At 41.5% G+C, this 16,130-nt stretch overlaps 1 protein-coding gene across 7 annotated transcripts in view; it reads right to left on the bottom strand.

The window, feature by feature from the left end:
• APLP2 (amyloid beta precursor like protein 2) overlaps positions 1-15,670 on the bottom strand; it is a 54,436-nt gene extending 38,766 nt beyond the window's left edge. For 4 of the 7 annotated variants that reach the window (XM_028708908.2, XM_028708911.2, XM_028708912.2 and 1 more), the window contains exon 1: positions 15,491-15,669. In XM_028708908.2, the coding sequence (XP_028564741.2) occupies positions 15,491-15,616 (126 nt within the window). In that variant the 5' untranslated portion in view covers positions 15,617-15,669. Of the gene's footprint in view, positions 1-15,490 lie in introns of all 7 variants that reach the window. The other 3 variants (XM_028708910.2, XM_028708914.2, XM_028708909.2) reach the window with 2 other exon arrangements.
• Between the last annotated feature and the right edge of the window lie 460 nt (positions 15,671-16,130).

Below are 16,130 nucleotides of genomic sequence, written 5' to 3'. Positions count from 1 at the left end.
CCTGCCAACCTAGCAGTTCGAAAGCACTCCCGGGTGCAAGTAGATAAATAGGGACCGCTTACTAGCGGGAAGGTAAACGGCGTTCCGTGTGCAGCTCTGGCTCGCCAGAGCAGCGATGTCACGCTGGCCACGTGACCCGGAAGTGTCTCCGGACAGCGCTGGCCCCCGGCCTCTTGAGTGAGATGGGCGCACAACCCTAGAGTCTGTCAAGACTGGCCCGTACGGGCAGGGGTACCTTTACCTTTAAGGAGGTAGATGTAGAAGGTTTTTAATCCATCAGTCTTCTGAAATTATTGTTGGGGTGGAAAGAATTTTGCATTGTGCTTCAAACTGTTTTTTCCTAGTTGCTCTTCCTGCCTTTATTCAGCAGCTAGCTGGCTGGAGCTCAGGAAGACTAATTAATGCCTAACATAGCAAGCCATAGATCTAAAGATGAGCAACTCTTTTAAGCTTTAGTATTTTTTATTTTTTTAAAAAGCTAGTCTATGCAACAACACACTCAGGCAAGAGGGGAATAATTATTGTTTGTAGTCAGATTTGGTGCACCTAGATAATACCAGCCACTGTCTGACTTTGAATTTAAATAGTGCATAACAACATATTTCTCTGGTTTTCTGGAATTTGTTTCACCCGATTTCTATAGGAAGCCCTAGTGCACAGATCCACTCTATGGCCAACATCAAGGTTCAAGGGAATATGCTACCATCACCCAATCTTAATGCCTTTTAGGAGGCAGCACAGTCATGTGTAAGCAACTCAGCTGTACTCCATTTTATTTTGTCGTCTTAGACAGAAAAATACATTGGAAGAATGCATCAGCCTTTTGGATTTTTACATTTCAGAAGTGGATGTTGGGAACATTATGGCTGCATTTTCCTTCAATATAGTTTATCAATATGGAAATCTACTAGTACTTCTAATTATAATTGTTATAATAAAGTTGTTGTGGATATATACTGCACTGTTAAAATAAGTTTTGCTTCCTCAGCAAGGACACCGTACATAATTAGGGCACATTGAATTTTTCAAATTTCAAATTCCCAAAATGAGGGGTGCTAAAAAGTTGCAACATGACTTGGGAATTCAAAAGATATTGTGTTTAAATCAATATAGTTTAGTTTTGCTTGGTAAATAACTACATATTTACTTTTGAATGTTTTTGTGACATTCCCAATAATTTTAAACTTGACTTGACTTAAACTTGACTAAAAAAAACTGATGAAACTTGTTTATATTTCTTATTAACTGATGTAATTACTTCCTAATGTTGTTTTATGATTACAAGGTAATGTTGTATGCTTATCAGGACATGTTTTATGCAGAGAAACTAATTTTTTAAGAACATTACCAGACATTTTTAGAAGGTAAAGTAAAAATTCTTTGGTTTTTCTATAGCAGTTTATGCGCTTTTAAATCAAACATAGATTTACCAAGCTAAATGTTGTCCAACCACAAAAGTAATAGCAGTTTTGAATTCCTCACATCCAAAAACATATTTTGAAGACCTGTCACTGAATAAATTTGCAAAAATTAAGTTTGACCCATAAAATGGCATTCTAATCATGTATATCATTGACATGTTTATATTTTGTTTCTTTTGCCTGTGTGCATAAGTGTAAATTGTGTGTACCAAAGCATCTGATGAGGTGGACTCTTGTTCACAACAACTTATGCCACCATAAAACAGTAATTTGTAGGTATGCAAAAACAGTCTGGTACATTACTTATTTAAATGTAAGCAAAAAGATATTTGTCTTTGAATTCCTCAATCATCTTGGATATCCAAGGAATATGACAGTACCAGGAAATCAGATACAAGATTTGTCCCAACACGAATAATCAAATAAATTAACTGTCAAGCCATGGTATTTTTTATGTAGTATCAAAATTAGTGATACTCCTTTAAATGTGCATGTTGCTACTGGAGTTTATTTTCTTTTTGCATTTAGATGACTCCTGTTTGACTGAAGCAATGTCAAATCTTGATACATATGTGCATTAGATAAACAGATCCGTTTTACTGGTAGAATTTAGTGCAAAGCCAAAGGACTCATTCAAGGTCATGGTAATTACTCTGACTGGATTAGTACCTATCCCTCCTCCTCCCACTAACCTCTGTAATTAGTCTTATAGGATGATAAATTACCGCTTTCCCACAGGAATTATGAAAGTTTAATCCACAAAGAAAGCTAAAGAAGTTGCCTTTGTTTTAAAGTTATGCACTTTTTGGAAGGAGTCTGCTCCCTGCTCCCCCCTGCAATGTAATAAAACATTTAACAACCGTTCAGCATCCCCAGAAACATTTTTTTACAAGGAGTTCATAGCTTCCTTTAAAAAGGTGAGTACCAGGAACAGTCTTTAGACTCCTGGGTATTCCTTACTTCTGACCTAGATTATTTCAACTGTGGGAAACCTGCTTCAAAAGTAGGACTTCTCTTTTGCAATGAGAACTTTTAAAAGAGCGTGACTAAGATATGCTGCAGTTCTGTTTGATCTATGTGGATAATATGAGTCTGTCTGTTGCTGACACAGCAGGCACTGCAAATCTAACCATACAAATTAATAATAATAATAATAACAACAACAACAACCATTATTGTTATTGTTACTATTATTATTACTGCAGTGGTACCTCAGGTTAAGAATTTAATTCGTTCCAGAGGTCCGTTCTTAATCTGAAACTGTTCTTAACCTGAAGCACCACTTTAGCTAATGCGGCCTCCTGCTGCCACCGCACCACCGGAGCACAATTTCTGTTATCATCCTGAAGCAAACCTCTTAACCTGAGGTACTATTTCTGGGTTAGCGGAGTCTGTAACCTGAAGTGTCTGTAACCCGAGGTACCACTGTATGTACCACTACTACCATCACATTACGTAACAACTATTGTTATTGTTACTATTATTACTATTGCTACTACCATCACATTATGCACACAAACATTCATCAATTGGGAAAGATCTTGGGATTATCTTTCTCCCAACAGCCAGGGCCAAACCATGATTTTCAACATCTTCGCCCTCACCAAGTACTCAGAAATATTTGTTCATCCATTGGTTCTCTCATTCTCACACACCTGTCATCCTACCAGTGACTATGCCCCCTCAACTCAACCCAACATTTAAAAGGAAAACTCTACTCTTGAATACTTTAGGGTTCCCCGTCCGCACTCACCTCTGAACTTCAGAAATTTGGAGGACTAGTGCAATGAAATATAAAGGCAGCAGAAAAATACACATAATGCTGCACCATCATAGAAACAATAGAATGTCAGCATCTAGAACATGGGTAGGCAAACTAAGGCCTGGGGTCCGGATCCGGCCCAATCGCCTTCTAAATCAAGCCCGCAGATGGTCCGGGAATCAACGTGTTTTTACATGAGTAGAATGTGTCCTTTTATGTAAAATGCATCTCTGGGTTATTTGTGGGGCACAGGAATTCATTCATTCCCCCCCCAAAAAAAATATAGTCCAGCCCCCCACAAGGTCTGAGTGACAGTGGACTGGCCCCCTGCTGAAAAAGTTTGCTGCCCCCCGGTTTTAGAAGCTTGCTTTAAAGGCTAGGGAAAAGCAAGCAGGACAAGGCAGGTTCCCTTGGGAAGCAATTCCAAAAACACAATGCTACAACTGAAAAGAACCTGTCTCACGTCCCCCCAGTTCACTTCTAAAGGTGGGAGAATAAATAAAAGACAACCTTTTTTAATTAAAATGCCCAGCACCCCAGAATTTCAGCAAACTCTTAGCCTTAACAGGAAGCTAAAGGCAAACACTATAACTGTGCAGCCACATCACCTCCAAACTAACAAATTCAGTGGTCACAAAGTGGTGAGATCAAGCTATGATGGAAGAGTAAAAAAGCTATCCAGCACTTATAAACACACACCCCGCTCAAAACCAATGAAAAACTACGGGTGGCCAACTATTCAACAATTATACATATTCAGTGCTGGAATTAACATCTCTGAATATTTACATGTTTAGTTACTGATTAGAGGTCATATCCTCTATGAAACTATGTCCAGGTACATGAGGCAGTTAATGTGGAAACACAAAATGAGATATCGGATCTGCAAAATGGTGCTGAATTCGCATTTCAGTCTTTCAAAGATAATTGTAACTGGCACAGGCCTATAGAAACTCATCACCCAGTATACCATAGCAAGGGATTCTCTTTTATTATGGTAAGCATTGTTTGCATTTCAGAGATAACACATTAAAACCATGAGCTAGAGCAGTGTTTCCCAACCTTTTTTGGGCAAAGGCACACTTGTTTCATGAAAAAAATCTCGAGGCACACCACCATGCCAGATGGGGAAAGGTCACTTTTTACTTATGTAAAAAAAAAATAAAAAAATAGTAACAGCATAGAAGGTAATGGTTAGGCTAGCATCCCTCTTCCAAATATGCTAGGTTTTTATTTGCAGGGACTGTTCTACATGGGAAAGCATTCAGCACTGTCATTCTCCCATCTGCCATCTGAATTGGTACTATTCTGGGTCAACTTACTCTGCTGCATGTGTAGATGAAAATGGCACCAAGTGTGGGGGAGGGGGCAGAACAGGTTTCAGATACAGGATATTAAGCATACACGTACTTCAGATTGAACTGGTTGCTTGCTTTGCAAGTTTTCATTTCCCAAACGACTGCCTTGGCAAGCGCAATACCTACCAGGCTCAACGCCGGTCTCGCGCTGCCGCTTCCCGCGCTCTCAAGGACCCGGGAGGAGGAAGGCGTGAAGGGAATCCCGAAGGCGCGAAAACCTCGCGCATGCGCAGGCCTTCCGCCTGCGACAGCCCAGTAGGCCGGCCGAAGCGAGCGGCGATGGGATGTGGGAGGGAGCTCGCTCGCCGCCCCGCGTGTGCCTATGTGGGGCACGTTACAGCCCCGTGACGTCAGCGCCACGCAGGCAGCCAGGCAGGCAGACGGCGAGAGCCCCGCGCTGGGCAGCCTCTCCTCGCCGCCGCCGCCCCGCCTCTCGCCGCCCGACTCGCCTGCCTCCCTCCAGGCAACATCTCGCAGCACACCAGGCAACGTCTCGCGGCACACTAGTGTGCCGCAGAACACCGGTTGGGAAACACTGAGCTAGAGAACCATGAGCTTTTTTTTCCTAGCCAAAGGTGTGTTTGCCAACCACTGCTCCAGACTATAGATGTCTCTTTTTTACTACATGAAAAAGTACTAGAAACAGTAACTCAAAGTCATGGAGCAGATATTGTTTAGGACTGTATAGCATGGATTGATAAACCCTACACTGAATTGCATACTTGCCATTGCATCAACAAGGTGATTCTTTGTTCATTTCACTTTGATAATGCTTTTGATAGCTTGGCAACTTCAATTGAAATGTTTTTTGTTACAAAATGAGACTTAGAGTCAATATATTCCTATGTTTGCTGGCATCACCACCTACATTACACAGGAGCAAGTTACCTTGGTATCATATAAGGCTTAACTCTTGCTTTGAATGGATTAATAGAATGATGAGCCTGTGACTCAGTATTTACTTGCTAGCACAAAGCACTGTCCCTACATTCAGTGAAAATGCAATGAAGGTGAGGGAAACAGCCATTCATTTATACTGAAACTGAGGGAGGGAGGGCAGGAACACGTTATGAAGTGTGCTATGCTTATTTTGCCTTGAGTGCAGGGGTCATGAATCAACAGCTGCTTGCTGACCCATGCATTCCTGGCAAAATGAAGGCAACACATTTCACAAACGAAAAGGAACTTATTATTTCCTATACCGCAACTCCATGGACAACATTTATAAAGTATGAAGCAGCCCACACAGCTGATTTTAGTGTACACTCTCTAGGTGCCAGAGTTTTCGGAATATATCCACAGAGGCAAATCAGTGTGCTTTCACACATACAAAATCTGGAAAACCCTTGTGCATGTGTTACACTCAAAGTATCTGCTTTGTTCTCCTGAGGCATATGTTTCCTTTTTTAAAAACAGGGCTTCCCAAACTTGGGTCTTTAGCTGTTTTTTGAATTGCAGTTCCCATCATCCCTGACCACTGGTCCTGAAAGTTAGGGATGATGGGAGTTGTAGTCCAAAAACAGCGGGAAACCCAAGTTTGGGAAACACCATTTTGAAATCTTGCCCACAATGTCAGAGGAAGAAGTTGTGAAAAGGGGAAGCTCTAAAGAGCAGTGATTCACTACAGTACTTCCCAATTCCTGGGGAACACTTTCTGGTTCTTCCCCACAACCCTCACTATGAAATTTCTCTCAGCAATTATAAAGGGCTTCTAGATAAAAAAATATATTTAAATTTAACATAGATTATATGAAAGTTATGGATGAAACTTTAAATATCATGCTAACAACCACAAAGACAAGAGGAACAAATACAGCCCTGATTGCAACTTTGTATTTAAAGAAATAATGCAAGTATGTAGAGGAGAAAAGGAAGACAGTGACAGGTTTACTTCCACAAAGAGAAACATCTCGGAAAGAACAGCAACTTTATTAAAATATATCAGATTTGCAGTTATTTGAATAGCTTGGCTGTAAAAGTGCATTGCCACCTAAACAGGAAGACTGCAGTCGAGAGAGCCTTCAATTAGTGGTTTTATAGGCTCCAAGGTCAAGATACGACCTTAATATCAATTGAAATGCAGAGTCCTATAACCTCTGCATCTCCTTCCACCACTAATAAATCTGCTGATAACAAGAATTAACCTCTCATTTACACCTGTATGACCAAAGTAAAAAGTGAAGAGGATTTGTTTCTTCCCCCAGACCCACTTCTGTTGATGTTCAGGGGAAGTAGCTGAGCGAAAGAGAAGTCTCAACAGCTTGATGGTATTAACATCATCACTAAGCAAGCCAATCCTTTAACAGGTTTCTGAATCACATATTAGTATCCATACTTAGCTATGAAAAGTGTGTACTAGGGCAACAATGTAACAAAACTTAAAAGATGGTTCAGCCAAATCTATGCTTAGAAAAAAGCTTAACGGCAATATAAAATTAAGAAGTAAATTACAGTGCTTGGCAAAGAGAATCTGCCAGTTTAACTGGTTTCGTTTGATCCTGAAAAACAGTCTATACATCTTCAGCAGGCACTCTTGTAAACATTACAAGAAACTGCCAAGTGCATGTGCTGTGAGCAAATTTGTTAAACTTTTAAAATCTAGATGTGCATGCCTTCTTTGATGTCTCTTAATTCTTTCCACCATGGCAGATTATGGTTTGTTGTTAAAGAAACTCTAAAATGTGAGGTTTACATTCTGCAAGAAGAGTTCAAGAATGCTGTACACTCTGCCCTACTGCTTCCTGGTTCAAGTGGAAAAACGTGACATTTTCTTTGAAGAAGTTTGCCTCTGGATTGCTGTTCTATCCTGACTGCAGTAGGCCTACTGCTGTCTGTATGGTTAACCACAGAAGCTGTTAGCTCCCTTACAAATTGTTAGATTTAAGTCACTAAATTAAGAGACTGGTTATTTACATGGCAGAAGTCAGACTAGGGCTCAAGTTCACCAGAAAGAGGCAAAAGCAGGACAATGGCTTTCCAAGATCACCCCACCCGTCCAACTAGCCACTGCTGTGCCTACATGTGGACATGAACTTATTTCCAGCTGAACATGCAGGAAGTGATGCCATGGTAGGAAAGAACACTGTGCATGCTAGCCCTCAGTCTCTTAATAGTCAGGTATTTCTAAATTAGCAATTAGAAAACAAAAACTGCTACAAGCTTACAAGCAGACTTTCCTGGACATCTTGCCAAAAATACACTTTCCCCAAAATGCAGGCAAGAGAATTAATTGTAAACCGATTTTTTAAAAATGAAAACGCATACCACCAGTCTTAGCTTCCTTCCACTATGAAAGAGACTCAGACATCAGCCAGTGTGCTGTCACCATGCATTTTTATCCCATCAATGATGAGCTGGTCTGAAGGGCAAATTGATTATAGCACTGATGATCTTGAGGCCTTGTAGCCCATGGCTAGGAAAATGATGAATAATTTTAAAGATTTCCCCCCTGAGCAAAAGCATGAAGACACTGTACTAAACTGGACTGTTTTCCAGTTTAAGATCAGGGATGGGGGATATTCATGTCAGATTTGATTAGTTTAGACATGGACCACTGAGGAACTCAAATGTATACATGCCAACCACAAAAATAAACTGTCTCCAATGAATTAGACATGAATTACGCCCAATAGTTACACTTGCCAGTTATCAAACGTAGCAAATTAATTTCAACACAAAAATACATAAAGCTTTATTACAGTTGCCCAAAAGACTGCACATATTGCCACTGCATTCCCAGTGTCCACAAATTTAACAGACCATAGCCTTGTTGACAACTGAAGATACTAAATGCTAATGGATTATAGTTTAGGATAACAAAACTAAGACATGGGGGTGGGGTGGGAGCTTTGCAAATGAAAAGTAAAATTGCTAAATATAGATCCTGGTGGCCATGTGTCAACTTCTGCTATCAAATCCAACATACTGTCTCCAATAATACCATAATTGATCAAAATAAATCAAATGTGTAAATACGAAGAACAGGGACATGGACAATACTGGATTAAATACGTACCTTTTCAAAGGAGAAACATAAAATATTTGGTAGCTAAGTATTACCTGTAAACTGATAGTCTTTTGAAGCACATCTAAAATTGATGTTCAGTGCATTCTGTCTGTGATTGAACTTAATTGGGAACCAGATCTCCAATTGCAATTTCTAGTACCTTTTTGTCTGCCAGGCATTTAGGGGTTTGTGTTATATAAACCATACAGTGATTTGCAATACCCTGGACTATATCTTGAAGCAGGGTTAAGAAAAATTAACACACTTCCATTGCCACATAGAAAAAACATCTTATAGCATTTTACGTAACAGTTTGGGGAAAAACAGATGATTGTGTCTAAATAGATTTTACACTCATTTTTATTGTGTTTTGCTGTTCGCAAGCTATGCTGTATCAATATAAGAATAGACAAGGTGTACTTTGTAGACTAAAGATAATAGCAAGCAGCATAAAATGTAATATATCAGTGAAACAATGCCAACAGACCAAAAACAAAATCATCATCCAGAAAATATACCACCTGAACAGGATAAAACAGCATAAATCATCCATACCAGGGTTACAGAAGCAAGCACCCAGCCTGGAGGCTACAGTTCTGTCTCCACTAGAGGTAGGCTTTTGGCTTTTTTAAAAAAAAAAATAATCAGAGCTTTACCAGTCTACCAAACATAGATCTCAACTTCCCATTTCCCCTCTACAGGCCACATTTTAGAAGATAGCAGGTTTATTCTTTCACCACTTGACCTCCACAGACAGTATCTTAAGCTGTCATCACCCGTGCCAAAACAACAGCTGTTAGCAAGCATTACATGCTGGCCTACAATTTGCACTACTGCAATCATGGAGGAAAATGTGGTGGGTCTACTACTGATAACCCATCACCATATGTCAAGTCTGACTTCAGCTTTTAGCTTGCAACTCTGGTCAGCAAGTACAGTGGTTCAGTGAAGGGTTGTGGGCAGCACCTAAAAAATGTTCTAAAGCAGCGGGTCAGTAAGCTCTGCTACAATAGGAGTCATTGCTCCTAGATCTGCTTGCTATTCTGTGCACAATCCATTTCACAGGCACATACACAGTTTTAAACAGATGACTTTAATCCAGCCAACCAGCCAAAGTTAGCAATGACTATACATGCTAGAATATAACTCAGTCATACAACAAACATGGGGTAGACTGTGCCCATATTCTTCAACTGTGCATTTAAGCAAATAGAGAAGATCCATTAGTTTTGCCTTCTAATTCCTACAGGGAAAAATAAATCAAGACATAATTTCAACCTCATCAATGAGCATTCTTGTATCTGCTAAGATTTAAACAGTTACAGATAGGTGTGGTAAGGACTGTAGCTTTTGCAGACCTGCAGTACTAGTAATAAGAGTTTTGCCATAATGCTGCACCAAAGCAGAATGAAGTATATGAGAAAAGGTAAGCAAGCAAAAACATTTAGAGCATATCGCCTGTTCAAGACCTCTTCTGTTTCATGACCTGAGAAAGCTGTGCAGAGAACAAAAGATGTGAAAGGGAATATTTTAAGAACAGGGGCTAAAGTTAATGCACATTTGAAAATGGAACTAATGAAGCAGTACATAGAAGCTATATATGCTGCTTATAAGACTTCAAGGGTAAAGTTACTAGCTCAAAACATATTGAGCAATTGAGCACAATGAGCTGTGTACTATAAAAAGGTTGAATGCATAGAGTGTATAGCTGAAGGCTATAAACAAATTGCAAGTTCTGATTTAGAAGACACTATTAAAGCTGGAAGTTGCCATTTCCAGAGGATACCATAGTTCCTCAAAACTAGATTTTTGTGTGACATCCATCTTCTGTCCTTATACGTACAATACCTTTCAGAAAGCAACTCATCCATAACAACAAAAATTCCAACTGTAAGAATTTTATTGGAATGAGTAACAACTAGAAATTCAAATGTGCAAAAGCAATTCCAAAATGAAACACCAACAGGGTCAGAATATTAATTCAAATTACTCCAACTACTACTCAGAATTGAGTGCAACAAGTTCTATTTCTTTCATGTAACTTGATCTGCAGTGAAGTCAAGCAATGGACAAAGTTGTATTATAATCTTTAATTTTGTTTAAAGTTTATTGTTATGACTTGTTTTAAAAACCAATTTTTTAAAGTTATGTGCCTGCTGCAGTAAAGAATGTCAAGGTAAGCTATATGAAGCATAGCTTCTATGTTCTCTCTCTCTATATATATATTTGATTCATGAGCTGCTATATCCAATTTGGAACCTGACATAACTTTGTTCTTTAATGTGTAGGTGAACTTACAGATCAGAAACCATGTGCTAAATTAAATGAAACAGATAGTTTCAAAAAGCGTGTATACAGAATGCATTCAGAGACAGAGCTGCAGCTTATAGTCAACAATCTTAATTTGACCCCTTCAAAGGCACACTAATAGAGTGATTTGTTTCAGTGCAGCCAGTTTCCATTTCAGGACAGCTCTAAATATATTAGTAGTCCAGCAGGTAAACATCCAGTTTGAGTTCATTTCATCTCTTCCTGCTTGCCAGTGTGCAAAAATACCATTTCATGCTAATAAGATCATTTAAAAGAGGAAAACAGATTGACTCTTGCCATATGAAAGTTGGTGGTTCCGGACCTTGAGTCCAGGTGATTTGAAGAACCATTTTCTCCCTTAAGCACCTGCCCACCCACTCTGTTCAGAGACCTTGCTCCACACCTGTTTACCTTCAGAGGTTGAGCTAACTGGGACATGGACAGGGCCTTCATCATAGTGGCACCAAGACAGTCCAACTGTCTACCTCAGGAAGCATGCCTAGTTTTCTCTCTTTTGACCCTTAGATAAATTGTCAAGAAGTTTATTCCACCAAGCCCTTAGAAAATTTTCCTCCTTGCTATAGATATTTTTTATAGATTGAATCTCTGATAATGGCTTTTTTTATTCATTGTAAACTACCTTAGGAACCTTTGTGGCCAAGATGTAGGGCAGAAGTGTCTTAGTAAGTAGAACCCAGCAAATCAGCCCTGTCTGGGAAGAGGCAATTAAGAAGTAGTGGTTAATTTTCTTTTGCCATTCCATTTAACAACCTATGAAGAATGCCTTACTCAACACTGAGCTTCACATACATGCACTTCCAAACATGAGGCACAAACTGAAAACAGACATGTCGTAGATGTTAAACAGATTAATGGGTGTCCTGGGGACAGGGACTGGTTATCTGAGATAATTGAGTGAAAGAAAATCCACCTGACAGATGCCAAATCTACTGTTCCGTTGTTTTTTCTGTGATAGAACTAAACTTCATTAAGCACTATTAAGGCCACCTTTAACCTCTTATGGAAGTCAAATGGGCATAAACCATCTTTCTAGTCAATACGTTTTCAGACCCAAAGTACCCCAATTTCTCTCTTTCTTCTCATGATTAAAATAGCAATATGGAAGTCCAGAACTTAGACGGCATAGTCCGTTGCTAACCTACCACACAAAGCTGTAAGCTTAGATGGCAGCCTTCTGTCTAGCTACAGCCTCCACTTCAATGGCTGCTACGTAATCAATACATAGTTGGGATTTTGCTTTGCATATATAGCTCTATACTGGAAGGAAATAAGGCAGGCCTTTGCCACTAATTCCTGCACATGATACAGCTTCCAGACAGGATACAAACAAGCAGCTGAAGTTGTCTCGGATATGAGAGAGGAAGTGCCACACAGTTGGAAGAGATTTTAACAGGTGTAGGGGATTAATTGCATAATCAGGAAGCCCCCCTCCATGCCAAGTAATCCGAGAGGGACTTTAGTTGGAATCCCACACCCCGGCCTCATTGAGTCTTGTTATCAACCCGGCAGAAAAACTTCAGGCAGGTTTTTCAAGATCAGTTATTGTCACTGAACTGCCATCACATTGCAAACATTTGTTGAGGAATCTGAAGAATTTTCATATAGGCAAAACTTGAGAAGACAATGAATTTGGGTAGTCTCATAGTGAATTCTGAAGGGCAAAATATATGAGTCAACCTTTTTTGCTCAAGATCATATTCTGTAGAATTTAGCAATGTGAAGAAGGCAATTCCCATGCAAACAGTATGATCTTATAAAAATAATCCATGTATTACATGAAAAATTATCCCTACAGGGCTGCTTTGAAGGCTGAGTTAATGTCTGAAATATGTTTTTGAACACTTTTGAATAACTATGTTATTGATGGGTATATACATCTCTATTTGTGTAAGGTAGACTTAGTTCTATTGAACTACCTATGTGCTATATCCTGCTTCTCTAGCTAACTTCTGCCAAAAACCATCCTACAGTGCGGAAATTTCTGTATTATGTTTTAATGTGGACCTTGAGAATTAAAATAATGTTGATGGGAAGGCAGGTCTTCCATGTCATCTAAGAAGAGCAAGTATTTAAATGTTTCATAAATACCCATTATGCTCTGATAAAGCTTTAATCTGAAAGACAATGAAATAGGCAGTTGAAACCAGAAGATTTAGCAAGGATCTTTTGAGCGGATAACACAAAACAAATGATTTCCCCCCCCCCCCCTACAAAGTTGTCCTCTAAGCTTCTAGACCAATCTGACACTCACATTTCTTGTTACTGTGCCAAGAATGCAGAGGTCAGTTCTCATGCATTTGCAAGCACACATCCAGGGTAAAACAAAGACTCAGAAGATAGGTTTCAGACTCAATCTTAAGATAGCAATCCAAATTCTTAGCATACCACTGCAGCATCCCTTCTTGAACTCCTACAGAAAACCATTTGTTTTTATCCCAGAAAGGTTTGGCAAAAACCCATATTCATTTAAGCTCCCAATGCCAACCCTTTACCAGATAAGTAGAAAGAAGCCTTACATATCAAGAGCCCTGAAATGCTTTCACAAACACAGGCAAAATCCTGTTATGAAATGGCACCAGAAGAGGTAAGAGCTTGCTAGATTTAGAATATAAAATACAGGCAACATCATAAATTACTTTTGCAGCACTGTTTTCTACCAAGTCGTTATCTTTGGATAAGAATACTTAAAATGCTGGAGGAAACTGGACACACTGATCAGCTTCATATCCAACACAGCAAGACTGTCAAAGCAAGCAGGTAAGGAACAACTCAGCTTGCAGAACAACAGACTGGAGATCACTAGGCTTCAAGGAAAGTGGAAAACTACAGTATCCAAGGAGGCTCAGGAAGGGGCTGAGTATGACACACCCTCTAGCACAGCAGTGTTTCCCCCCCAGGTTGAGAAAGAACTGAGAACACCACAAATACTGCAGAAGCAAGGTACTTTCCACACACAAAATATACAATGCAAATCCGAAACCAATGCTGGAAATGGTTAAGTGAGACATTTTGACATCACACTGCAGAAATCTCAGCAAGGGTTCTTTCTGGGCCTTTCCCTCCTTATCTCGTCATGAGAGCCAGGTATGCCAGGAGAAGGGATAGATTAAGGACAGGGGAAAATGAGGCACAATCTTCTCCCCCTGCAGCTCTTTTCTCTTCTTTTGGGAGGGGTGGGGAAGAGAGAGAAAAACCTCCAGAACACTAAAATCTCTGATTGAAGGGGGTGTTGCTTAAGGCAGATTGTACAGAAAGAGACAGGATTGCTCAGTGTGGGAGTGTTGAAGTGGCGGGGTGAGGGAAGAGAGAAAGGAAAGGGCTGTAAGCAAATGGAGGACACAGAGGTGGAAGTAGGAAAGCAGGGCGGGCAAGAGAAATTCCTGGAAGACGGGGGGGGGGGGGGGGAGAAAGCCCACTGGAGGACAAGGTAAGTTACAGAATCTGAAGGAGGAAGAAGCAGTCACAGAATTGTAGAGTTGGGAGGGACCCTGAGGGTCATCAAGTCCAACTCCCTGAAAGGGAGGGGGGAAGCAGGGGGATATTAGTATTATTATTGAAATGTTTAGTTCAAGCATCCTAACTGGAAACAACGCAGTCCTTTGAAGTATTCAGATTTAAAGGGCATGAATGCTACACTGGAGGAACTGTCCGAATGAAGCCTTGATGAATCTGTACACAGCAGCACCAACAGGCACCGCTGCCTTGTTTTTACCTGTCAACATATTATACAAGGTGAAATCCCGTATTAAAGACAAGCCCTGTTGGATCAAAGTGGAGCAGAGCCCTACTTTGCAAGGGTGTTGTAAGGGGAGTCCTGGAGAGCTCTGACGACACACAGAAACACTCCATATACACTGAATACTACGTTGCAGCACCGATCCCCTATTTACCCTGGCTTCTAACGCTGGAGGTGTATATCTTTCAGACTCACCTAACTGTTGGGGGCTGTAAGTCGTTTTAAACCATTACTAATGCCTGTTTCAATGTTGCAACCCTGGGACCTTATAGTGAAGGGCAGGAAAATAATAATTACAACGACAATGATAATCACTCGCTCTCAGGACTACTGTGAAGAACATCACTGATGATGATGATAAAACAGCAATTATACTACGATAATTGGGGGGGCAGTGGTCAGTGGCTTAGACTCGGAAGAAACCAGGGGGTCCAAATCCCCGAACCCACCTCAGCAAGCATGAAGCTCACTGGATGCGACCTTTGCTGGTGGTGGTAATGTGTGTGTGGAGGAGGGGAGCCAGTCACTGCCCCTCTCAGCCTGACCTACCTCGCAGGGTTGTTGTTGCGGGCATAGGAGCAACAACAAAAAGGTGCAATAAATAAAATAAAAGCCAATAAACCTAGTTTAATCACTCATCCTAGGATCACACAATGAATCAATAGATAATAAGGAGGGTTTCTGGAAGGTGGGGGAATTAAGGCTAAAAATAAAAGAGATCTGAGGGGAGGGGAGGACGAGGCTGGCCGGCGAAGGACCCTCCCTGGTCCCCCGGCTGAGGCCAGCGTGGTCGGTGCGGAGGAGGCGCGTGGTGAGGGGAGCCATGGAAGCGCTCTCGGCTCCCTCAGCGGGTGCTCTCCTTCTCTTCCTCCTTACCTCGATGTAGCCGGCCAGCGTCGCCGCGGGGCCGGTGAGCCCCAAGAGCAGCAGCAGGGACCATCCCAGCCGCTCGGTGGTGCCCGTCGCGGTGCCCGTCCTGCCCCCCGCCGTCACCGTCGCCATCCTCTACTTGTTAGGCGACCCTTCTCCGCCGCCGCTTGGAAGCAACTGCCGCCGCGCCAGCCTCAGCGCCGCCTTCGTCACCCGCGTGGGAGGAGCAACAGCCCCTGCGTGGGCGGGGCTTGGAGAAGGGAAAGAGCTTCTCCAAGCCCCGCCCAGCTCTGGCGTAGCTTGCCAAGCAATTCCCCCTCCCCCCGCCCCGCTTTGAATAGACTGATCTCTTAGCCAATAAGAGGGATCAAGGCGCTCGCGTTTTTTGTTTGTTTTTTTCATTTTCCTCCGCTCCAGTTCCGCCCCGCCAGTGTCGGCCAATCGAGGGCAAGAGCCAGCACAATGCGGTGTTCGGAGGAGGCGGGGCTGGCGCAACCTGGCGCCGCCCTCCCGGGCGGCTCGTTAAACTACGATTCCCAGCAGCCTAAGTGGGCTTTGGGCCGCTCTCGAAGGCTGATGGGAGTTGTAGTTCCAACTGTACCTGGAGGGTGTCTTGGCGTTGAGAAAAATGAGAGGCATAAATTCA

Source organism: Podarcis muralis, chromosome 15, assembly GCF_964188315.1.
Source record: "Podarcis muralis chromosome 15, rPodMur119.hap1.1, whole genome shotgun sequence".
NCBI lineage: Eukaryota > Metazoa > Chordata > Lepidosauria > Squamata > Lacertidae > Podarcis > Podarcis muralis.
This window is presented reverse-complemented; position numbering and strand designations above follow the sequence as displayed.